Source organism: Amblyraja radiata, chromosome 4, assembly GCF_010909765.2.
Source record: "Amblyraja radiata isolate CabotCenter1 chromosome 4, sAmbRad1.1.pri, whole genome shotgun sequence".
NCBI lineage: Eukaryota > Metazoa > Chordata > Chondrichthyes > Rajiformes > Rajidae > Amblyraja > Amblyraja radiata.
Window position 1 is genome coordinate 31234471 of NC_045959.1, and position 25408 is coordinate 31259878.

The 25408-nt window shown below is 42.6% G+C and overlaps 1 protein-coding gene across 1 annotated transcript in view; it reads right to left on the bottom strand.

Moving 5' to 3' along the window:
* Positions 1-870: 870 nt before the first annotated feature.
* Positions 871-25408, bottom strand: part of mal2 (mal, T cell differentiation protein 2) — a 36302-nt gene continuing 11764 nt past the window's right edge. Inside the window, exons 3-4 of the mRNA XM_033019199.1 lie at positions 4212-4382; positions 871-2068 (exon numbers count right to left, since the gene is read on the bottom strand). Of these exons, the coding sequence (XP_032875090.1) occupies positions 1997-2068; positions 4212-4382 (243 nt within the window). The 3' untranslated portion in view covers positions 871-1996. The remainder of the gene's footprint in view (positions 2069-4211; positions 4383-25408) is intronic.

Consider the following 25408-nt stretch of genomic DNA (forward strand, 5'->3'; position numbering starts at 1 on the left):
GTGAGGGAACCGCGTCCTGCAACTCCAGGTGCTGATGCCCAGCCACTCGTGTTCGCTCCAACATCGGTTTCAGCTACTCCACCAATAGCCGTTATTTCTGCCACGGGCTCCCCGCGTTGGTTTACACCTGGCTCGCCTATGGCTACTCCCACCAGGCCCGCCGGGACGCCGGTGGTGTCCCCACTCCCGAATCCCGTTTTTTCTCCCGCAAAAGAAGGTGAGGTGGTCTCCTACCGCACGAGTGCTGGTCGGGTTTGCAGGCCACCCGTTAGATATGGCGATTTTGTATAATCTTGCTAGTATATTCTTAGCATCCCCTCGCTATATTGATTAAGGCACCGTAGTTTATTTTATTCTCTACAAGAAGAGATGTAGATCGGCTATAGCATGTTAGCCAATCATAGTGCTTGTTAGTAGTAGCCCTGCCTAGTACATGCTTTATAATATTAAGAACTTGCCTATGTCAGGCAGTAGATGTAGCAGCTCGGACATGTAACGTACTGCATATCCCATGCTGTAAGTGTTTAATAAAGATATGTTGTATCTTTACACGTGCATGAGTCCGGTAATTACACTTAATGTTATAAACGGCAGTAGGTACTATTAGCTTTGGTTTACCTGTAAGCAAAAAAAACTCCCACCTCCACCAAGTCCAGTCCCATGCCTGGGGAATGGATCAGAGGTTCAAGAATGTTTGTTCATCCACTCCTTTATTTCCAGATAGCTTTTAATCCCACTGCAAATCCTCAAAATAAACAACAAAATTATTGAGAACCAGTATGTACTGGTAGGTTATATTTTTTATAAAATCTATAAAACATTCATTCTGATAAGAGTCTAGTAAAGAAACAATTCAAATAACAGAAAATGTCAGATTACAACCTTTATTCAGTGCAATTACTTAAAAAAAAACTAGGATAAACATTAGACGTCAGAATCAAGAAAACCACAATGTATACCATTGGAAAGCAAGATAGCAAATTAGGGAATATTTAGCTTGTGTTGATGATTTGCAAAAGTGTATTTGCGAAATTGACCAAACTGAAGTGTATGATAGATTAATTACTTGGTATCGGATTAATACTTGCTCCGAGATGGTTGAAGTTATGAATCAGCAGCCTGATGTCAAATGACAGTTTTCCTATTGGAGCAAATATTGGAGCAACCAAAAAAAAATACCCAATGAAAACCGAGATAAATATCTGTGGTAAACCAAATCACACTGTTTTGTTAGTAAAAATACAAATCACCAATTATGAAATCATAACTGTCTGGAAAAAAAATAGTAATCTCTTCTTCCGCATTACTACTGATCAGAGAATTATCAATATATCCAAAACTCCCTGACCTACTTAGAAAAATCTTCATTTTAACTAGCACATATAATACAAGGCTATTTCTTCCATAACAAAAAGCTCCTGATATATTAAGTGTAAGAAAACTAAAATAACTGGGATTTAATAAAAACAAATTTCGACGTTTCACAATACTTCATATTTATCCATTTAATGTACTGAATCTCAAGAGTGTAAAGGTTATATAATGTAAATAAATTATGCAATATGAAAATTCACAAGCACTAATGAAAATGATTACATTTAAAAGAGAAGTGTTTACGGAAGCAGATAAACATGATTTCAGTCCTTGGGATTTTTTTTATTCCCTTCACCCCAAATCTTTTACTGTACAAAAACTCTGATACTGCAATCAAATATATTGTGTAACCTATAACTGTTGAGAAACACACTGAACATTCCGACAGATTGGAATCCATTTTATTCTTTCACAAGTTTTAGATCTTAACACTGAAAATAATCACAAAAATGTTATTAATTTATTAACAAAAGACACTGCTGCAAAATCACTCCAGTATAAAACAGTATTGGCCTTTGAAGGACCACCCTTGGTCTTGGGAAGTCTTTCAGCAATGCAAGTGGTGTGTCAGCGAAATGAATCCAGCCACCTCTATCTTTCCATATAGTTCATGGGCACCGATTTACAGTTTCCATCTTCTCAAGGCAAGAGTCAGACTACAGGCATAACACAGGGTAACGACAAATGAAAATATCTGAAACAGAATGATAAAAAAAAAAAGTCTGACCAAATCGGAATGCTGCAGTTGTTACGGTTTCATTTTAGGTATGAATTGCATTTCTCCATTTGATAATCTGCTTGCAATTGTACTTAAAAAATATACAGTAAACACATCACTGAACAAACCTTTAAGGACCAGAGACTGGTTGATAACCATAGTACCATGCATGCTCCCCACTCCTCCAACCCACTTATCTTCAGTTACACACACCTATATTCTGGACTCCTTTAATATCAGCCTCTTGAAAATCTATTTTAATTATTTCATCACTGCGTTACCTTCAGTTGCCTAATCTTAAAATCGGCAACTCCCTTCCTAATGTTCTATTTCAAAATACTCTAACATTTGTGTTTTAACAATCCTTTTTCACAGCCCTTGTCAGGCTTTGAGTCAGGTTTTGTTGGGCAATGCCCCTGCGTAATGCCTGGAGACATTCTGATGCCACCATACAACCGTGCCGAAACTTGTAAACAAACGGCCAGGTCAGCAGAAAGTTGCGGTTAGTTGGAACAGTGTCACACCCTCACTGTTAGAGAATAGAAAAGTGCCACACAATCTCTATTGCACACTTGACTGGAAATCAAACTGATGGTTACTTTTGTTAAAAAATTACCCAGCAGACCAAGATGATCATTTATTGCAATCAAGGTATTAATTGAGAAAACTATTTTGCAAGGATAGACACAACTACTTCTTGCCAGTTTGATTAATGTTTCAAGTAAACATTTTAAGATGATTTCAACCATGTCCAATTTCCATTCTAAAATTCCTCCTTTCAGATCTATCCCAGCATATCTTGCACAAGAGACATTCCCACTCATAGTCACAGGTAATCTATTTTCACCTTGATTACAAGTACCACCTTCATGATGATTCTGATTACAACTGACATTCTCTTCTGTTTTACTTCAGTAGGGAACATCCTTCACCTTTTGTGCGGAAGTTTCTGATATAACAAGAATGTCAAGTGGCTGTGTTATTATTCACAAAGGAGTTTTAAGCTGTGGTCATTAAGTGGAAACATGTGCTGCAGCCGTTAATAAACATTATCCTGGAGCAATAAGTTTGGTCAAAGATATAGGTTTTTAAGGGGCATTTGACAGGATGTGGGAGCTCTTGACTCTCAGACTCTTGGCCACTAATGGTAGACCAAAACAAAATAGGGATGGGCCAACAAGCAAAACCACGACATGTTAAATACCCAAAAGTAAATACAATGCAGCCCTGTGGATCCAGTTTTGGTAGTAAAGCAAGGCCAATTTAATAAACTTGAGATAACACACGGTTGAACTTAGAGATGGGGAGGGGTGTGGTCAAAACAATGAGTTGCGAATTTGATAAATGACACCCACAGAAGAGGTAACGGTAAACCAACATGGCAACATGTCTGTGATAAGGTACATGGAAATAATTGGAGGTATGGGATTGCTCTAAGCTGGCAATAGACTCAATGGGCAGAGTGGCCTCCTCTGGTTTCAACATTAAAAAAAGTCATATGAAATACCACCTTATCAGTAAGAAATGTAGGTTACTTTCATCCATCTGAAGGAATAATCTATAGTTCATGCAAATTGTAGACACTGGGACATTTGACCAGAAGCAGCAAAGGAATCTCAGCAGCTACGCGTAGTTGATCGTCTACCCGCATTTAGAAGGGCTTCAAAAAAAAGACTTCCAGGATGAGAACAGCTGCACCGTTTCAACTAAATTCAGTTTAGTTTAGAGATACAACGTGTAAACAGCCTCCCTCCCCAAGTCCGTGCTGACCAACAATCACCTGCACACTAGTTCTAACCTACACACTAGGGACAATTTACAGAAGCCAATTAACCTGCACGTCTTTGCAATGTGCAAGGAAACCAGAGCACCCAGAGAAAACCCACTCGGTCACAGAGAGAATATACAAACTCCATACAGACGGCACCCATAGTCAGGATCGATCCCAGGTCCCTGGCGCTGCAAAGCAGCAACTCTACTGCTGCAGCACTGTGGCTCTCTGGTTTTCTCTATACTCCTGCTAGATTCATTGTTCATTAAATAATTAAGGTTGCAATTCTGATTAGAGTTAACTTCTGAACCTTGTATTAGTTAGTTAAAAATGCAGATGAAAACTTACCGTAGCAATAACATTGATACTGTACTGTCGAAAATCTAGAACAGTTATCAACTTAGCTCTCCCTAAGGTTGCATTAATGCTTCCAGGATCTACAGCCGCAGACGTTGTTGCAGCTTCAAGCAGTGATGCCCCAAAGTAGAATACAAAGGCGATGATGTGATAGACAAAGTCCTGTAATTAAAAAAAGAGTCTTAGGAATACGTCAATTACCACCAATAGCCTTTTGCATCAAATCCAACAATTATAAATTTGACCAAAGTCGTAATCAGTTGACGAAAAGATTCTGCAAAAATAAAAATGCTGGCAGCATACAAGTTTGAGATAGATAGCGACTACACATTGAGTAAGAAGGAACTGCAGATGCTGGTTTAAACCAAAGCCATTACACACAAAAAGCTGGAGTAACTCAGCGGGACAGGCAGCATCTCTTGAGAGAAGGAATGGGGGACGTTTCAGGTCGAGACCCTTCTGCAGACTACACATTACCAGATTGCCAACAGTTTTAGAAAAGGGCAAAGTTTCTGGTGCTCTTCAGTTTTAAGTACAAGTATTATTAAGTATAAGGATCCTTTTAGAGCCATCTTTGATCTGTGGCCTATTTAACATCTTAGAGTGGTGCTACATTTAACTTTGGAGAAACTTGCAACTCCCATATGATACCCAATAATTGCAGGGTAGACAGTCAATGATGTCCACTTAGTCACAGAGACGGATTACCCATTAATGAGATGAAAGCCAATAAGGTAGCTAATAACAACAAACAATACTCCAAAAAGAGTAATCAGGAGATAAAACACAGTGAATGCAAGCAAAACTAAATGATTATTTAAAACATTTCAAGTAAAAAATTCTTTATTAGGAGACAATCTATGTCAGGGCCCTGTTGATGAAGTGAGTGACATTGTAATACAAGTACACAGTTCCTTGAAAGTGGCACATATAGGCAGGATGGCAAACATGGCTCTTGGTATACTGGCCTTCATCACTCAAGGCAAGGAATATAGAAGTGGAGGGCATGTGAAGTGATCAGTCTGAAGAAGGGTTTCGGCCCGAAACGTCACCTATTTCCTTCGCTCCATAGATGCTGCTGCACCCGCTGAGTTTCTCCAGCATTTTTGTGTACCAAGGAATATAGAAACTAGGATGTTATATTGCATTTGGTCCTGTTCCTATGCTGTACCATTCTGTGCTCTATCATGTTGATTGGTGGTGAGATTGGTTATAACTAATCCCACTTAGACGATTTTTCAGCGGACTGCCGGCGACTGCCAAGTTGCCGGCAGTCGCCTGAAAAACCGGCAACTGGAATGGCGACTGTCGGAGTGGAACACACACACACACACAAACACATCGCTTCCTTCACCAGTCCGTTATGCAGGCGGGGGACAAGGCAAGCGGAGTGAGCACTGTCTAAAAAATTCACATGGTGCAAAGCCAAGGTGATACAGGCACACACCGCGATAAACAGGAAGGTTGGCGCTGTAATTAAGGCAGCTAGCACAGTCCTTTAAAAGAGGGGGGGGGGGGGGAGAGAAGGGGGAGAAGGAGTGGATACAACTTTTAATAAGCCAGAGATACACGGCTGTGGAGCACGGTGGACCTTGGTTCTGAAAATTACTGCTTACCCTTTTTTCCCCCCCCCAATGAGATTCACCGGTCAGCACCGGCTACAACCTACAAGAACCTCCGACCTCCTGGCAACCCACTAGGATCTCCTGACGACCCACCTGCGGCACGGGAATTCTCGCCACTCCCCATGGCGGCTTCATTCTATTCGCCACTAATTATTTGCGGTGACCACAATGAGGCCACGACTAGTTACCAGAATACGGAAACTCCTCGCGACCATGAAGGCGACTCTCCGGCAACTACCCGCGAACATGGGGGCGAATGCATAGTCTCTTGCAGTCGCCTAAAAAGTCGCCTAAGTGGGACAGGCCCATGCAGAATATCTTCTGCATTTCCGGAAGTGGCGGCGCTGCCCTAGCAGCTGCGGCTCGCCTGCAGTCCGTCTGTTTTTTCTTTTTGTTGTTGTTTTCTTTTGTCCTGTTTTAGTTAATTTTAGTTTATTTAGGTTGTGTATGTGTGTGTGTGGGGGGGGGAGGGGGGTGGGAGAAACAAGTTTTTGGTCTCTTCCTTCAGGGGGGGATGCGACCTTTTCTTGTCGTATCCCCCGTCTCCGTCTCCCTCTGCGCTGAGACCTAATGGCAGAGCTGGCGGCCTCCAACTGGGACCAACCTCGAGGCTCCGGAGGCAGAGCCAGCCAGGACTTACCAACGGGAGGATGGCCAACTTCGGGGCTGTGGTGGTGTTACAGCGGCGGCGACCCGTCTTCGGGGCTGTGGTGGCGTTGCTGCGGCGGCGACCCGACTTCGGAGCCTCGGCCGCGGGCCGTGGACGACAACGTCGGGAGCTCGCAGGTCACAGGTTGGTAACCTGTTTTTCCGGAGCTCCCGCAAAAAACAGCTTCGTCCGCTGGATGGGAGGGCGGCAGCTTCGACCGCCCTGGGCCGCGGAGTTTGAACCGGCCCATTCGCGGAGCTCGGATTCAGCCACTGGACATGCTTACCATCACCCGGCGGGGTCACAACATCGGAGGCCTGGATCGCCTCAGTGCAGAGGGAGAACAAGGAGGGAAGAGACAAGGACTTTAAGATTTTTGTCTTCCATCACAGTGAGGAGGTGCCTGGTGGACTCACTGTCGTTGATGTTAAATCTGTGTTTATTGTGTGTTTTGTTATTTTATTCTATGTTATGACTGCAAGGCACAAAATTTCGTTCAGGCTGAAAAGTCTGAATGACAATAGAGGATACTTGACTTGAAGGGGACATTTTTTCCTCACGTTGATCCGACATTTGGAAAAAAGTGATAAATGAAGGAAACTTCACACTTTACAATTAGAAAAAGAAAAATGCGAGAAAACTTGCCAGGTGAGGCAGTATTTGTGAGAAGTGAAACTGGTCAAAGTTTCAAGTCAAAGACCCTTCATCCAAATCGAGAAAGGCAATCGAGATAGCAGAGAAGGTGTAATAAGGCTATGAGTAGAACAAAGACAATTTCTTTAAAATGGTGAAATGATGTAGCCCTTAAATTGATAGTTGAAATCCTTTGCCTGGGTAATAAAACAGAACAGCACAGCACAGGAATGAGCCCTTCGGCTCACAATGTCTGGTTCAAACATGATGACAAGACAAAGTCTCATCTGTCTGCCCATAATCCATATCTATATCTGTCTGAAGAAGGGTTTCGGCCCAAAACGTTGCCTATTTCCTTCGCTCCATAGATGCTGCTGCACCCGCTGAGTTTCTCCAGCATTTTTGTGTAACATCCATATCTATGGTCTTTCTTGAAAAGTAATTTAAATGCCACTAATCTATCTGCATCCGCAGCATGTTCTAAGCATTCATTACCCTCTAAAAAATGTTGCTCCGCACATCTCCTTGAAACGTTGCCCCTCTCACCTTCAACCAATGCTCTCGAATATTTAATATTTCTATCTTGAGAAAAAGATTCTGCCTACCCTATATTTCTATCAGGTCTTCCCACAACCTCCCGAAAAAAACAGTCAAAATCTGTCCATTGTCTCCCTGTGGCTAATAGGTCCCTAATCCAGGCATCATTTTGAAAAACGTCCTCTGCACCCTTTCCAATGATTGCACCTTCTTTCTGTAATGGGACAACCAGAACTGCATGCAATATTCCTAAATGTGGCCAAAGCAAATCCTAGGCTGCATCATGACTTCCTGATTCTTATGCTCAACTCAGTGAAAGACACACTGCTCTGCCCGAAATGGTCAAAGTGCAGAGGGATATACTGCAGTAGGACACCCCTCAAACAAGGGAAGGGATATTAATGTTCATAAGTGATAGGAGCAGAGTTAGGCCATTCAGCCCATCAAGTCTACTCCACCATTCAATCATGGCTGATCTCTCTCTCTCTCCAAACTCCATTTTCCCGCCTTCTCCCCATAACCTCTGACCTACTATCTGAATGGTGTCAAGTTGGGAAAAGGGGAAGTACAACGGGACCTTGTTCATCAGTCACTGAAGGTAAGCATGCAGGTACAGCAGGCAATGAAGAAAACCAATGGCATGTCAGCCTTCATAACAAGAGGAGTTGACTATAGGAGCAAATAGGTCCTTCTGCAGATGTACAGGGCCCTGGTCAGACCACACCTGGAGTACTGTGTGCAGTTTTGGTCTCCAAATTTGAGGGAGGACATTCTTTCTATTGAGGGAGTACAACGTAGGTTAACCACGTTAATTCTCGGGATGGCGGGACTGTCATATGTTGATAGAATGGAGCGACTGGGCTTGTATACACTGGAATTTAGAAGAATGAGAAGGGATCTTATTGAATCATATAAGATCATTAAGGGATTGGACATGCTAGAGGCAGGAAACATGTTCTCAATGTTGGGGGAGTGCAGAACCAGGGGTCACAGTTTAAGAATAAGGGGTAGGCCCTTTGGAACAGAGATGAGGAAACACTTTTTTACCTAGAGAGTTGTGAATCTGTGGAATTCTCTGCCTCAGAAGGCAGTGGAGGCCAATTCTCTGTATGCTTGCAAGAGAGTTAGATAGAGCTCTTAAAGATAGCGGAATTAAGGAATATGGGGAGAAGGCAGGAACGGGATACTGATTGTGGATGATCACCGTGAATGGTGGTGCTGGCTCGAAGGGCCGAATGGCCTACTCCTGCAAACATTGTCTAATCAACAACCTATCAATCACTGCCGAGTAGAGGCCTAGCACCGTCAAACATTCATCATTTGTTAACCCACTCATTGCTGGGATCATTCTTGTAAACCTCCTCTATAGCGCCAGCATATCCACGCTCAGATATGGGGCACAAAATTGTTCACAATACTGCAAAATGAAGTCTGACCAGCGCTTTACGGAGCCTCAGCATTACATCCCTGATTTTGTATTCTAGTCCTCTGGAAATAAATGCTACCATTGCTTTTGCCTTCCTCCATGCCGATTCAACTTGCAAATATTGCCCCAGGGAGCCATGAGGGGCAAGGGTGTTTTGTTTAATGAAATATGCAAACAATACCAAGTATGACATTAATTAATATTTAGACCGGGATATATGAAGAGCTTTGCACAGCTTTTGTTTTGTATGCATTTTTATTTGAAATAGAGTTTATAAAGTTGATGCTTGAAATAAAAAAAAGAATCAATACAAGCCCTGCAGGCTGCAACATGCCCACATGAAAAGTCTGCTGTTCCTTTAGCATATGTTGTAACAATGTACATGGCCTCAGATCAGGGAGGGAATAGGATGACAAATTCACATGGTGGGCAAATGCAAGCTCAGAGTTAACCTTGCAGACAAAGCACATGCTCCATGACCATAGAACAAGACAGGACAGAAAAAGTCCCTTCAATGTCAGCACCGAACATGATGCCAAGCCGAATTGGTCTCGTCAGCCTGTACAGGTACAAATATCCCTCTATTCACTGCACTTGCATATACCTATCTAAAACCCTCTTAAGTGGCACGATCACATCTTCCTCCACCACCTGGCCATGTGATCCACACCCCCCCATTAAAGTGTAAAATGCTTGCCATGCACACCCCCATTAAAAACGTCCTTTCTCTCACCTTATAGTTATGCTCCCCAGTGTTGGACATTGTCAACTTGAAAATGGTTGTGTCTACCCTACCTATGCCACTCATAATTTTATATAGGGTTATATGGTTATAGGGTAATTGTTCCAGATTTTTCATTTCTTTAATGTAGGAGGCCAAATGATGAACATTGACTTTTGCAAGCTGGAGTGCAAGTGAAGTTCTACCCAAATTGGAAAGACTGACTGGGTCACTAGATGGTGGGAAGGGAAGACGTGAAAGGGCAGAATGCTCCCCACTGCTGTAGCACAAGAAAGCACCATACCATGGGCAGGACGAGTTGCGAACTACAGATGGACCAGGGAGTCAAGGTGGGTGATCTCTTCAAAATGCTGAAATAGAGCAGAGTGGGATGTGTTGAATCTAGGGTTGGAGCTGACAGAAAAAGCTACGGGGAGGAGGAGAAGGGCTGAAAGCAGAAATTCAACCTGAGAACAAGCAATGAAAGAGCGTCTCACGGGAGCTTGTTGTGCAAGTTAATTGCCTGATGTTTCATAGTTTACAACCAAGTATAGTAAACCCTCGTTTTAACAGACCCCTTTATAACGGATTTCAGTGGTGGCAGACGGACCTACCGATGCTGTCAATGCTACCCCTGGCTCACAAGGTCCACCAGTGAGCCCTTCTTCACCGGCTGCCTCATGGTGCAGTTGATACGGCTGTTATTGCGGTACACATTATATCCCCTGGTCGGCAACGCTTTCTTCAGGACGTTGCCAACGACAAGACGACCCCGGTCACTGTTGGGCTCTCTCCCCCTCACACCAGCTACTGCTTCTTCCAATCGGACTTCGCATTGTCCACTCGGACACCCCCTCCACCCCCACCTCCTCCCCCACTCCACCTTGGATTACATCAGTGACGGCTGTGATGGAGGGAGAGCGGCAGAGTGAACAAAGCAGCGGAAAAAGGAAGAGGCGGTGGTGGATGGGGGGGAGATGGCAGAGTGAATCGAGTGACTCCAACAGGAAAAAGTAGCAGCTGGTGAGAGGGGAGGGAGTCCCATAGTGGAAGCTTGTATTCCAATCCTGTGTACTACAAATGGAAGCATATTCTAAGTTCAAGGCCATCAAGGAAAGTATATGAAGGGTGTGACGTTATTAGAGTGGAGAGATGGGCAAAGGCAAGCAATAAAAAGCCTTATTTCTAAACAATTTTGATAAAATGTACACAGAGAATGACTGATCTGAAACTCAACTACAGTGCCCTCCATAATGTTTCAGACAAAGACCCATCATATATTTATATGCCTCTGTACTCCACAATTTGAGATTTGTAATAGAAAAAAAATCACATGTGGTTAAAGTGCACATTGTCAGATTTTAATAAAGACAATTTTTATACATTTTGGTTTCACCATGTAGAAATTACAGCTGTGTTTATATATAGTCCCCCCATTTCAGGGCACCATAATGTTTGGGACACATGGCTTCACAGGCGTTTGTAATTGCTCAGGTGTGTTTAATTGCCTCCTTAAGGGGCTGTCCCACTGCGGCGACCTAATTGGCGAGTTTAGGAGAGTTTAAAAAAAATGTCATGTTGAAAACCTCCTTCGACTATGGAGAAGACCTCCTTCGACTATGTTGAAGACTAACTTCGGGAAAATTGGACACCGAATAGTGGAGAGTGAAGACGACCTCCTTCGTTCTCCTTCGACCTCCCTTCAACTATGTTGAAGACTATCTACGACTACCTTCGACTACCATTGATTACCTACGACTAACATGCCGACCTACTACGACCTACTTAGACTAAACCTACGAGTAAAAAAAGTATTGATTTTTTCCATGGAAACCTTTTTTACTCACGGGCATTTTTCAGCATGTTGAAAAATACGCCACAACCTAGCTGAGGCCTCGAGTACGCGGGGACTACTCTCGAGCATGAAGGAGAGTTACAAAGACCTCCTAGGACCTCGTGTCAACCATGCTGCGAGTATGAGTTGAGGACAAACTGGCCAGAACTCGTGGATTAGGTCGCTGCAGTGGGACAGGCCCCTTTAATGCAGGTATAAGAGAGCACTCAGCACCTCGTCTTTCCTCCAGTCTTTCCATCACCTCTGGAAACTTTTATTGTTGTTTATCAACATGAGGACCAAAGTTGTGCCAATGAAAGTCAAAGAAGCCATTATGAGACTGAGAAACAAGAATAAAACTGTTAGAGACATCAGCCAAACCTTAGGCTAAGCAAAATCAACTGTTTGGAACATAATTAAGAAGAAAGACAGCACTGGTGAGCTTACTGCTTGCAAAGGGACTGGCAGGCCAAGGAAGACCTCCACAGTGGATGACAGAAGAATTCTCTCTATAACAAAGAAGAAAACCCCAAACACCTGTCCGACAGATTAGAAACACTCTTCAGGAGTCAGGTGTGGATTTGTCAATGACCACTGTCCGCAGAATACTTCATGAACAGAAATACAGAGACTATACTGCAAGATGCAAAAATAGGATGGCCAGGTTACAGTTTGCCAAGAAGTACTTAAAAGAACAACCACAGTTCTGGAAAAAGGTCTTGTGGACAGATGAGACAAAGATTAACTTATATTAGAGTGCTGGCAAGAGCAAAGTATGGAAGAGCGAAGGAACTGCCCAAGACCCAAAGCGTACCACCTCATCTGTGAAACAGTGGTGGGGGTGTTATGGCCTGGGCATGTATGGCTGCTGAAGGTACTGGCTCACTTATCTTCATTGATGATACAACTGCTGATGGTAGTAGCATAATGAATTCTGAAGTGTTTAGACACATCCTATCTGCTCAAGTTCAAACAAATGCCTCAAAACTCATTGGCCGGCGGTTCATTCTACAGCAAGCCGATGATCCCAAACAAACTGCTAAAGCGACAAAGGAGTTTTTCAAAGCTAACAAATGTTCAATTGTTGAGTGGCCAAATCAATCACCCGATCTGAATCCAATTGAGCATGCCTTTTATATGCTGAAGAGAAAACTGAAGGGGACTAGCCCCCAAAGCAAGCATACGCTAAAGATGGCTGCAATACAGGCCTGGCAGAGCATCACCAGAGAAGACACCCAGCAACTGGTGATGCCCATGAATCGCAGACTTCAAGCAGTCATTGCCTGCAAAGGATATGCACCAAAATACTAAACATGACTACTTTCATTTACATGATATTGCTGTGTCCCAAACACTATGGTGACCTGAAATGGGGGGACTATGTATAAATGAGGAAATATTATATAAATAGAACCGCTTGGATAGTGACTTTTATATAAGCTAGGTAATTTGCAAAATAAATGCTTAAGGTTTTCCTAACGAAATAAAGTACAAACAGACACATACACACAGGCAAAGATGAATCAAAACATGGAGGCCTGAACCTGAACCTTCTTACCTTAGTTTATTGCTTTGAGGCAATTATAGCACTGGAGGAAATTGTATTTGATATGACTTTGTGTTGGAGAATGGATAGCTGAATAGGGGCCTCTTCTTAGGCCAGAGGTCAACTGCTCTTTTCTTTATGGACATTCTTAAGCTGTGAGGTTTGTGCTGAGTTTGAGATATAGTTCAGGGCTGAGATATAATAGGCCCTGTAGTTAGCCTTGGCTATGTTGAATTAGGATGTATGTGAAGAGGAGTAGTTGCTTGGAGAAGAAGATCATTTGTAATATTTGTAAAAGGCCTTGTAGATAGATTGGAAATACAGCTCCCAGAGATAGCAGGAAAAGGGGAGGCTGTAAGTTAAGAATGAAGCTGTATCCTGGAACCAAACACTTATTAAGTAAGTTGACAGATTTACGACCCATGTATGCTTGGTTTGGATGTGTATGGGTTTTGAACTTAGAAACTGTAATTCAGCAAACTTATATAATTAATGTTTTAAAGACATAGGTAATCGTATTTCAAACTGAAATTGTAGTAAAACAAATTATGAAATGTATTGTCTTAGTAGGAATGTAAACATTAGACATAGAAATTGTTTAGATTTATAGAAATATTTTTTTTCTTGGTTTGGGAAGTGTGTATGACGTGTGATTATTTAATTATATATGTATCTTATATTTTGAGGAGTGGTCTTTGATAATTGGGCCTAATGGGGTTTTGCTGTGTTGAAATAAAATAAGCAAAGTTATACCACAGGCAAACAAAGGTTGTAAAGAGGCCAGGGAAGGGGGATCATGTGACTGATGTTGTAAATCACCAGAAGGACTCAGATGATTAGTTACTAGCTTGTCATACCCTCTGTATCTGAAATGTCTAATACCTATATAAATGCCATGAGTTTGTATCAAAGTTACTCCTCTCTGGACCTGCCCTAGAGCATCAGCTCTGTTGGAAGGTTCAAGAGACTAGTCTCAGCTGAATAAATAATTTATTTTAACAGCAACAAGTGTTTGAGTCAAGTTGACTTTAGATTGACAAAAGTACTCAGTTTAACATAAACACAGCTGTAATTTCTACACGATGAAACCAAAATGTATAAAAATACCCTTTCATAAAATCTGACAATGTGCACTTGAACCACATGTGATTTTTTTCTATTACAAATCTCAAATAGTGGAGTACAGAGGCAAATAAATAAATGAGGGTCTTTGTCCCAAACATTACGGAGGGCACTGTAGGTATTATGGTGGTGGATACAGAGTCAATTACAAACTAGCCATGTCTTATATATCTGTAACTAAGTGTGAAGGAGAGAAAAATCTGAATCCCACAAGCTTGGTACATTTGACATAGTTTTTCTTTCACCCAGAAGCAACTGGCCCAGGTCATTCACGTGGCTGTCAATTCACCAACTTTCAATAATTGTAAATGTGCAACCACAGATGATAGATTGTGTATACTTTCCAAAGTTCAATTGGCAGACTGACTGACAAATGTTAATAAGTGTTTCAATAAGAAACGTGTTATTTTTGAAAAAGAGTGGGGAAATGTTTTCAAATCAAGAATGGATCATGATAATTGAAAGGATTTGTTTATTTCTATGTTAGTACTAATTGTAAAAGTATCAAACTGTAGAATTATCAAACCAATCGATACGAATGTAAAATTCAGCCTGCAGTTCATTTTGTACACCCACGTAACCAATTACTGTGCTTCTCTTTAGACTTGATACTTCGGTCATGAAATGCATCACAAAAGACAGAAATGTATTTTTTATCCCACATTTAATCATCTTCCCATCAAACAAAATACATTAAATAATTTACACAATCTCATTTTTTATTTCCAAGTTGGAAAGGATTGAAAAGCAACATGACAATTTTTACCAAAGTCAAGGGACACTGCCATACAAAATGACAAACGCCTACCTCCAATGCGAGTTAGTGGCGAATGGTGCTTGAAAAGTGCGCGTAAATATACAAACAGGAGATTCAGCTTCTCAGAGCAAACCTTTACGGTATACAATGCAACATCAAATTAACCATTTGCAACTTGTGGCATTTTCACAAGTTCCAGTTTAATTTATTTTCACGTGTACCGAGGCACAGTGAAAAGCTTTTGTGGCGAGCTAACCAGTCAGCGGAAAGACAATACATGATTACAATCGAGCCATTTACAGTGTACAGATACATAAGGGGATAACGTTTAGTGCAGTGTAACGTCTGGTCAAAGATAGTCTAAGTGTCACCCATGAGGCAGATAGTAGTTCAGGACCACATTGCTGACCTTCGGATTCTTTGATCGGACATGTTATCAATTCATTTCTAAAGGAACAACATGGTCGATTTGCTTAGGGATCAGGCATTTAATTTGAGCCATTATGCAAGCTTAATTCCTGATGAGTGACATTAAAAAAATGCACTTTAAAAAACACCACAAACTCCTTAAAATGAATTAGAATCATATTTGGAAATACAATGTGTAGTTATTAGTATCAAAATCAGTATATAACAGTTGAGCGGAAAGAAACATTCTTGCATCTAATCAGTGAAATAAATAATTTTAGGAATTATATAATTCAGCCTTGACATTTCATTTGATTAATCATTGTTAGGCTGTATTTAATATCAGGTAGCACTTACATTCCAAACCATTCTGGCAATGCATTTGCGCCATCTCCATTCAACCCAAGTTAACCCACTAATTTTTCAACAACTATGCTTATTCAAATTATAATTAAATACGACAGGTAAAGCATTCACAGGCAAGTAAATGGAAAGATTTAGTGTGGAATAATATTGTACACCTATTGTTTAAACAAGTAGCCTACATCCAATAAACACTTAAAAAGTGAATGATACAATGAGATTTATGCAGCATTGGGCTTGATCTTCCAACACCCAACTAGCAGTTACTCCAAATGTCAGCTGATACAGGCTTTATGTTTACAAATAGTCAACTAGAGTCCATCAGGCAAGTTTACTTATTCCTGAACCACCTCATTGATACAGAGGGGCCACTGCTGTAACACTAAATTCTCCATAAAGATCCATAATTCCAAAAGACTTTTCTGCCCATTCAATGTCCTAGAGTCCATTGAGTGATAGAAATCTGAATCCTGTTTTTTTTTTTTAAAAAGCATAGCAAGAATCTCACTCATGCCCAATAAGAGATTAGGTAGCACTCTAAAATGTTTGAGGAAATGGTGTCTAGGAACCTCAAATTATGAATTGGCAGTGTGATACCTGCTTCCATCAAACCACGGCATTCTTTGTTCACAGATAGTTACAGGACAGACCAATGCAATACCAAATTTGTGGCTTAGATGCTATGACAAGGGTCCCCAGTGAAGAAGGGTATCGACCCAAAGCGTCACCCATTCCTTCCACCCAGAGATGCTGCCTGTCCCAGTGAGTTACTCCAGCATTTTGTGTCTACCCCCAGTGGAGAGGCTTGATCTTACTGCAGCTGCCTATCCTACTCTTTAGGCTGATTGAATGCATTTCTCCAGTATTTTTCTCTGGTGAAACACCAAGATTGATGGGTAAAGAAGGCCTATTGCAGTTGGAAGTGATGGTGCCAATGCACTGAAGTACAGCTGGCACACAATGATAAAAATAACAGCCCAGCAGGATGCACAACCAGCATATTCAGTCAACCTGCCAGTCATCAGAAGATCCAGACCAATGTTAGTAGGCTGAACACAGTTCATGGAGAGAGATATTCAAATAAATTAAATAGGCAAAAGATCCCCACACAAAGGTGCAGCCAATTAGACTTCGTGGCTTTAACATTGAAATAAAGGATTTGCATCGTAATCTAGTTTAAGTTCAGCAATTTGCATAGTTTAGACACAAAGTGCTGGAGTAACTCAGAGGATCAGACAGCGTCGCTGGAGAAAAAGGATGAATGACGTGTGGGCTGGGAACCTTCTTCAGACTGGTATAAACCACATCTGCAGTTCCTTTCACCACAATTTTCATAGGTTGTTGACCTCTGGGGAAATTCAGAAATGAAAGGGAAACAAGAACTCTGCACAAAGTGGTAGCTGCTTTTTACAGTACGTATCAGCTAGATGTACTACCTGCTGCCTTTAGGACATTTTGAGCCTCCAGTCTATCATGACAGAGCTCCAGCCTTCCATCACAATCTGTCAGGAACGGACCACAAGTTTCCAACTGCAGCTACATGCAATTAGTTTCCTACCTGCCCCCAGAACACAAAGCAAGTAGGAGCTGGAATACACTGCCAGGCCCTTGAAACATGCCTCACCATTTGATCTATGCTGGCCTCAATTCCTCATGATTATTTATCCATTCCCCTCAGTTTCTCAAAGATTTAGCCACTTCAAATATTTGTTAATGAGGAAGAAGTATGCCCGGGATCTGGTCTTCAGAAGAATGTGGATGCTCTGGTTCATCCAAGGCTTGGATGACTCGGATGGTTGAAATACTCGGAAGGTTTTTGTCAGAACACAGTCCTCCACACATTTCCTTATGAAGTCTGTAACAACTGTGGCAAATTCATTCAGGTCCGTTGCAGAGTCTTTGAACATTACCCAGTCTACTGACTGGGAGTCCAAGCAGTCCCATAGTTGTTCCTCTGCCTCCCCAGGCCAGCTCTGTGCAGTCCTCACCTCCAGGGGTGCGCTCTTGAGTTGCTGCCTGTATGCAGGAAGAAGTAGCACCAGAGAATGGTCGGATTTCCCGAAGTGAGGGTGAGGGATAGAGCGATAGGCATTCTTGATGGTTGTATAGCAGTGGTCAAGGGTGTTTGGTGCTGCAGGCGACATGTTGGTGGTAGTTCGGGAGTGATTTTACAGGTTGGCTTTATTGAAGTCCCCAGCTATGGTGGTAAGCGCTTCGGGGTAAGCTGACTGATGCTTGTTGACCACGGCGTGCAGCTCCTCCAATGCTAGACGGACATCTGCCTGGGGTGGGATGTAGACCGCGGTCAGGATGATGGTGGTGAATTCCCTTGGGAGGTAGAAGGGGCGGCACTTTACCGCCAGATGTTCCAGGTGCTGAGAGCAGGAGCTAAACAGAACTGCCACGTGTGAGCACCATGAAGAGTCGACCATGAGGCAGACGCCCCCTCCTCTCCCAGATACCAGGGTACGGTCCACGCAATGGATGGAGAAACCTTCAAGCTGGATGGCTGAATCTGGGGGTGAGCCATGTCTCTGTGAAACAGAACACAGAGCATTCCCTCAGCTCCCTTTGGTAAAGCAGCCTTGACCTTAAGTCCTCCACTTTATTTTCCATTGATTGTACATTGGCCAGTAGGATGGTAGGGAGAGGGGGTGGGTCATTGTCCCTTGCACTTCAGGCTGACTTGTGGTCCTGCCCGCGGCCACGTTTCCAGACACCATGGAGGCCTCTCCAGTGTTTCCAGGTACAGTACTTACTGTTCCTGCGGTCCTCCGCCTGGTCAGGGATTCCCTTACACTCAGCAGCTCCGTTGCTGCCAGTAGATCGGAATAGCTTTAATCGTTCAAATGCTTAGTAGCTTGTCATTTATAACGCTTGTTTCTGCTGGTTCTTTTATACAGGTAAGCTGAGAAATATTGTATTTGATGACTTTCTGCTGTGCTGCTGGTAACATGTCACCACAGACAGGCGCCATCTTGAAAAGTCATCCCTCATACTTCTAAACGCCAAGGAACATAGGTCTTTGGTAAACCAACCTCTCATCTCAGGAATTAGCCTGGTGAATCTCCTTTGTACTCTGATGTTATTGTATCTTTTATTAGGTAATGGGACCAAAACTGTACACCATATTCCATTGACCTCACCAAAACATGTACAATTGGAACAAATCTTCCCTATTTTTAAACTTCGAACCCTCGGCTACAACGTCAGCTTATGGCTTGATGTGTTGGTCAGTTTGGTCTTTCCACCATCCAGCAAATATTAGGTCATTGGGCGTTAAAAGGTCAGTGAGCATGGGCTCCCCATGAGACACTTTCATGTATGGACTTGATATCCGACAGCAATTCTTAAATTACCAGAGGAACACCACAGGTAAGAATTGCAGGGAGTTCCAACGCGTATATGACAGGGGCAACCTTTTTCAAATACTCTCTCTGTCCACCAGGGAGAGAAAGCCCAGCCTTGGTGAAATGGCATGCATGGCTGACTCAGTGGGAGAGTTGACAGAGCATGAAACTCTATGCATCTTCACAAATTCAGATTAGGCGGCAACTAGGGCCAACATGAGCACTGATGCAGAGGTGGGAAATAGAGTAATCGAATCTTTGCCTAACCAAGAGTGGAAGGTGCCAATAGTCAACTGATATCCATGATGGTTGATTTCAACAAGGGGACCATTGAAAAATACCTGAACTGCAGTAATAAATAATGAGAATCCAGCATGAAGGACAACTCTCAACTGCACTGGACTACCCAGCTAAAACAAAACATGGTAACCATCTTAGCTAGATGTAAAAGTTACTCTGGGATGAATTTCATTTAATCTACTTTATATTTCTTTACTTTACTATACTTTCATTTAATCTAATAATTTACTTCCTCCCACACAAGGTAAATCTAAACCGAACTCTACAATGCCCATTCTTCTACCCAAATGATTGTGTTCTCCCATCATGGCTTGTGTAAATTTACAATAAGAACCAATTGATATTTACTGTTATAATTGCACACATTAACATGTCCACACCCATTCACTTGTAAGTTAATTTCCACATGATAGTTAATTCCTAATTCAAGATGGCACTGGAGAGAGGGAACCTTTTGCACACTGGGTCCAATATACATCTATTACAATTGTTCTACTATTTTTCAATACACTGTATACTGCATCATTCCTTTCTTTTTGCACTACATGTAGCCACGTATGGCATGATCTGACTGGATACCACAGTTTTTCCCCCCCACTGTACATTGAGGAACAGGCAGTTCGGCCCAATCTCTATGCCTAACATGACAGGCCGACCAACCCTCATCTGCCTACAAATAATCCACATCCCCCCATTTCCTGCAAAACCACGTGCCTATCCAAAACTTTAAAATGCCCTTGTTCTATCTACCTCCGCAACCTCCAGCAGCGTAATCTTGGCACTCACCATTCACCGTGAATTTACAAAAACTTGTCCCGCACATCTCCTTTAAGCCTTGCCCCTCTCACTTTGACAATAACAAGTGAGTCAACAATTGCATATTCAATTTGGATTTGTCTTGGGTGTTTAATTGCTTAGGAAGACCATAAACTAATTAAAAGAGCAATTAAAGATTGTTGAACAAATAAAGTCCAGGTATTATCCACATAGTTGCTCAATACCATCAAGGTTGGCATTAAGCACAATCCAATTGCCTTCCATTTCACAGATTAGTATCAGAATTGTCACGGCAGATTGGAGGTTATTCGACATATCAGTGCTGGATCTATCTAGAACATCCCAAAACCCACAACAGTCTAATTCATACTTTCCCTCTCCCTCCTCCCCCCTCCCATATATGAGAAATTTGATGTACAAAATTGCTGGAAAATAGAAATTCAACTGCTGACAATTCTCTCCATAAAGGTTAGAACTCTGAGATGCAGCCCAGAATTTGCTGAACACTGTACACTGTGAATGAAAATGTAAATACTGCAGATGCACAGGAAGCAGTTAATGTTACAGGACCTTCATCAGACTGGAATCCCCAACCTAAAATGTTATATGCTTCTCTTTCCATAGACCCAGGAACTTCAAATTCCTGGGCGTGCACATCTCTGAAGATCTTTCCTGGTCCGAGAACACTTACGCAATTATCAAAAAAGCTCATTAGCGCCTCTACTTCCTGAGAAGATTACGGAGAGTCGGATTGTCAAGGAAGACTCTCTCTAACTTCTACAGGTGCACAGTCGAGAGCATGCTGACCGGTTGCATCGTGGCTTGGTTCGGCAATTTGAGCGCCCTGGAGAGGAAAAGACTACAAAAAGTAGTAAACACTGCCCAGTCCATCATCGGCTCTGACCTTCCTTCCATCGAGGGGATTTATCGCAGTCGCTGCCTCAAAAAGGCTGGCAGTATCATCAAAGACCCACACCATCCTGGCCACACACTCATCTCCCTGCTACCTTCAGGTAGAAGGTACAGGAGCCTGAAGACTGCAACAACCAGGTTCAGGAATAGTTACTTCCCCTCAGCCATCGGGCTATTAAACCTGGCTCGGACAAAACTCTGATTATTAACAACCACTTTCTGTTATTTGCACTTTACCAGTTTATTTATTCATGTGTGTATATATTTATATCATGGTATATGGACACATTTATCTGTTTTGTAGTAAATGCCTACTATTTTCTGTGTGCTTAAGCAAAGCAAGAATTTCATTGTCCTATACAGGGACACATGACAATAAACTCACTTGAACTTGACCCAGTGTTTCCAGCATTTGTAGGTTTTTAAATTATTCTATGCACTGGAATGTTGGTCACTTCAGAGTTTTCCCAGAGTGTAAATCTGCCAGGTGTTGCATTCGGAATCTCACACAAAACTATCAAGTCGTAATTTCTATGGAGGAACAGATACGATACGATAGAACCTTATTTATCCCAGGAGGGAAATTGGTCTGCCAACAGTCATTAAACACAACAAGGTACACGAAACATGAAATTAAAGTGACGAGCGGAAAGGATTGGGGATGTGCAAAGATTGGGGGGGGGGGGGGGGGGGGGTGGGGGGGGGGGTGGGGGGGAGAGAGGGGAGTCAGTCTACCCCACGGCAGAAGGAGAAGGAGTTGTACAGTTTAAGGGGGGGGGGGGGGGAAATGAGTTGTACAGTTTAAAGGATCATACCAAAGGAGATTGGCAAATATTTGTTAATATAAATTTAAATACAGTCAAAGTTACATTTAAATATAACATTGCATTTGCATTAATGTGCTTCTGATGGTAGCCAACGTCCAAAGTCATTGGTTCAGCAGCTGGCAAACTGAGGGCTGTCAAACTTTTTTCACAACCATTTCACGGGCTGCATGCCCTCTGACTCAACCACGTAATGACATTATATCACACACACAGTGGATCAAGCCCATGATTGTTCACATTTTGGAAGTGGAAAAAGAATGGAATTAATCATGAACAGACCTTTTGTAATCCCCTTTGTTTGTCAGTGATAAACAAGTAGGTCACTGCTGGCAAGTACTGCCTAGCCGAACTGAAGTCTTCTCCCCGAGATGAGCACATTGTACTCATTCAATGTTACGTTCAGAGGAGAATGCAAATCACAAGCACCAACCAGTTTTGAAATTAAAAGTGGAGAAAGGAACTGCAGATGCTGCTTTACACCCAAGATAGACACAACATGCTGGAGTAACTCAGCGAGACAGGCAGCATAAGATGATAAGAGATAGGAGCAAAATTAGGGCATTCTGTCCATCGTCAATCATGGCTGATCTATCTCTCCCTCTGAACCCCATTCTCCTGCCTTCTCCAATCCCCAACACTTGTACTAATCAAGAATCTATCTATCTCTGCCTTAAAAATATCCACAGCCAAAGATGTACAATGGGGGGATGGGGGGGGACAAAGGACGATGGGGACCCAGCGTGGGGGAACTGCTGTGGTGGGAGGGGGGGACAAAAGGGGGAGCCGGCGTGCTTTGTAACGTTGTCAGCGCTGTAGGTGGCCGCTATTTGTGTACATTGTGTATGCAAGCAAAGAATCTCACTGTGCCTAAGAAATAGGAATCCTGGAAATTAGAGCAAGCAAGGCTCTACAAGATTAGATGTTCTAAATGTTTACAGTAGGACACCTAACCCCCAAAGCCAAGCCGAACACGTTTTAATTGTAACAAAGATCAAGGATTGGAATAAGAATTTTTTTTTTTTTTTTTTTAAAGTTGTTTGAATTTTGGTTGACTCTAGTATTGACATTTTCACCCTGGGAAATAAAAGTTCTGACTGTCTTCCCTATCTATGCCTTTCATAATTTTATACACTTTTCAAGTCTCCCCTTAACCTCCGACATTCCAGAGAAAACAGTCTAAGCCTATCCTACCTCTCCCTGTATCTGAAACTCTCAATCCCAGGCAACATTCTGGCAAATCTCCTCTGCACCCTTTCCAAAGCCTCCACATCTTTCTTGCTGTGGTGCAACCATGCAATACTATAATTGCGGCCTAACCAAAGTCCTGTATGCACCATACACTTCCTGACTCTTATAATCAATGTCCCTAGCAATGAAGGCAAGCATACCATACACCTTTTTAACCATCCTATCTACATGTGCTGCTATTTTTAGCGAGCTATGAACTTGTACTGCAAGATTACTCTGTGCATAAATGCTCTTAAGGGTCTTGTTTTTAAGGGTCTTGTCATTATCTGTATATTCTCTCCATAGATTCAACTTCCAAAAGTGCATCACCTCACACTCGCTCAGGTTAAACTCCATCTGCCATTTCTCCACCCATCTTCTGACAGCATTGCCTGCAACTCCTCCAATGTTGATGTCATCAGCAAACTTACTCACCAACTCATCGGCATTGATCATTTAGCATTTGCCAGCATTCTTTGTTTTCAAGCCTTAAAAATTCAGAGGTTTCCTTAGTTTGGTCATGATTGTATTTTTACATGTTTTGACAATAGGACCTTTGAGATCGTCATTTTTGGAAGTGGTTTGAACTTTTTAAAATGTTGCGCGAGTTGTGGCATCTTGTCATTTCACCTTAATTTGTAGAGGAGAGAATGGACAGGGTGAGTGAGTAAAAAGGCTGTTAAGAGTTTGTTAAATCTATGTTGGGAGTTCATTATTAAAGTTATTCTGCAAGCCGATTGGGACGTGACCAACAAAATGAGTGCTATTTAATTTGAAATTAATTTGCAGGACCTCAACTTAAAGAAGCAGTGCATCCAAGAATAGGCGCAAAGTGCTGGAGTAACTCAGCAGGTCAGGCAACATCTACGAAGACAAAGGATGGGTGATGTTCCGGGTCGGGACCCTTCTTCAGACTGAAAGTAATGGGTGGGGGGGGGGGGGGGGGGGAAGGTGAAGAGTTGGAGGTGAGAAAAGACCACGACCAACCAGGGCCATCCACAAAATAACTTTGCCTGGTAGTCCAACTGTTGGCTAAAGGAAAGCGAGATCTCAAGAGGGATAAGTTGTGTACCATGGAACTGGTTAAGCACCTAGAGTAAAGGAAGGGAGGGTGGAGGAGGAGGAGGGAGGAGCTTGTAGAAGTTACTCACAATTAGAGAATTCAACATTCAAACCGCTAAGTTATAAGCAAGCCAAGCAAAATAGGTGTGGTTTCTCCACTTTGCGTATGAACTCATTCCTGTAGTCCAGGGCAGAAAGGTCAGAGTGGGAATGGGAGTTTCCCTTTGTCACTCGCTCTAATCTTTCTCACCTCCAGCTCGTCACCCCCCCCCCCCCCCCACCCCTTACTTTCAGTCTGAAACATAGAAAATAGGTGCAGGAGTAGGCCATTCGGCCCTTCGAGCCAGCACAGCCATTCAACATGATCATGGCTGATCATCCAACTCAGTATCTTGTACCTGCCTTCTCTCCATACCCCCTGATCCCTTTAGCCACAAGGACCACATCTAAGAAGAGTCCTGACCCAAAACCTCACCCTTCCTTTTTCTCCAGAGAAGCTGCCTGATCTGCTGAGTTACTCCTGCACTTTGTGTCTATCTTTTGTATAAACTAGCATCTGCAGTTCTTTGTTTCTACAGTGCATCCAAGAAGTTGTGTGGATATAGTGCTCTCCATAATGTTTGGGACAAAGATCCATCATTTATTTATTTGCCTCTCTCTACTTTGGAGAAAAAGGATAGGTGATGTTTTAAGACTCTCTTCAGACCAACTGGAGGAGGGGGGGGGGGGGGAGGCGAGAAAAGACCAGATCAAATCAGGGCTGGCCACGAATGATCTGGTAGGCCAATTGTGTAGGAAGGAACTGCAGATGCTGGTTTAAACCGAAGATAGATGCAAAATTCAGGAGTAACTCAGCGGCAGGCAGTATCTTTGGAGAGAAGGAATGGGTGATGTTTCAGGTCGAGACCCTTCCTCAGGTGGTAGGCTAATTGTTGGCTAGGGAAAGTGTGATCTCAAGTGGGATACAATGTGGTGAACTGTGGAACTGGTTAAACGACTAGGGTGGAGGAAGGGGCGGGAGGGGAGGTGGGGGGGGGGGGGGGGGGGGGAAGGAATGTGTTAGTAGAAGTCACTTAAAATTAGGGAATTCAATGTTCAATCCGCTGGGTGTG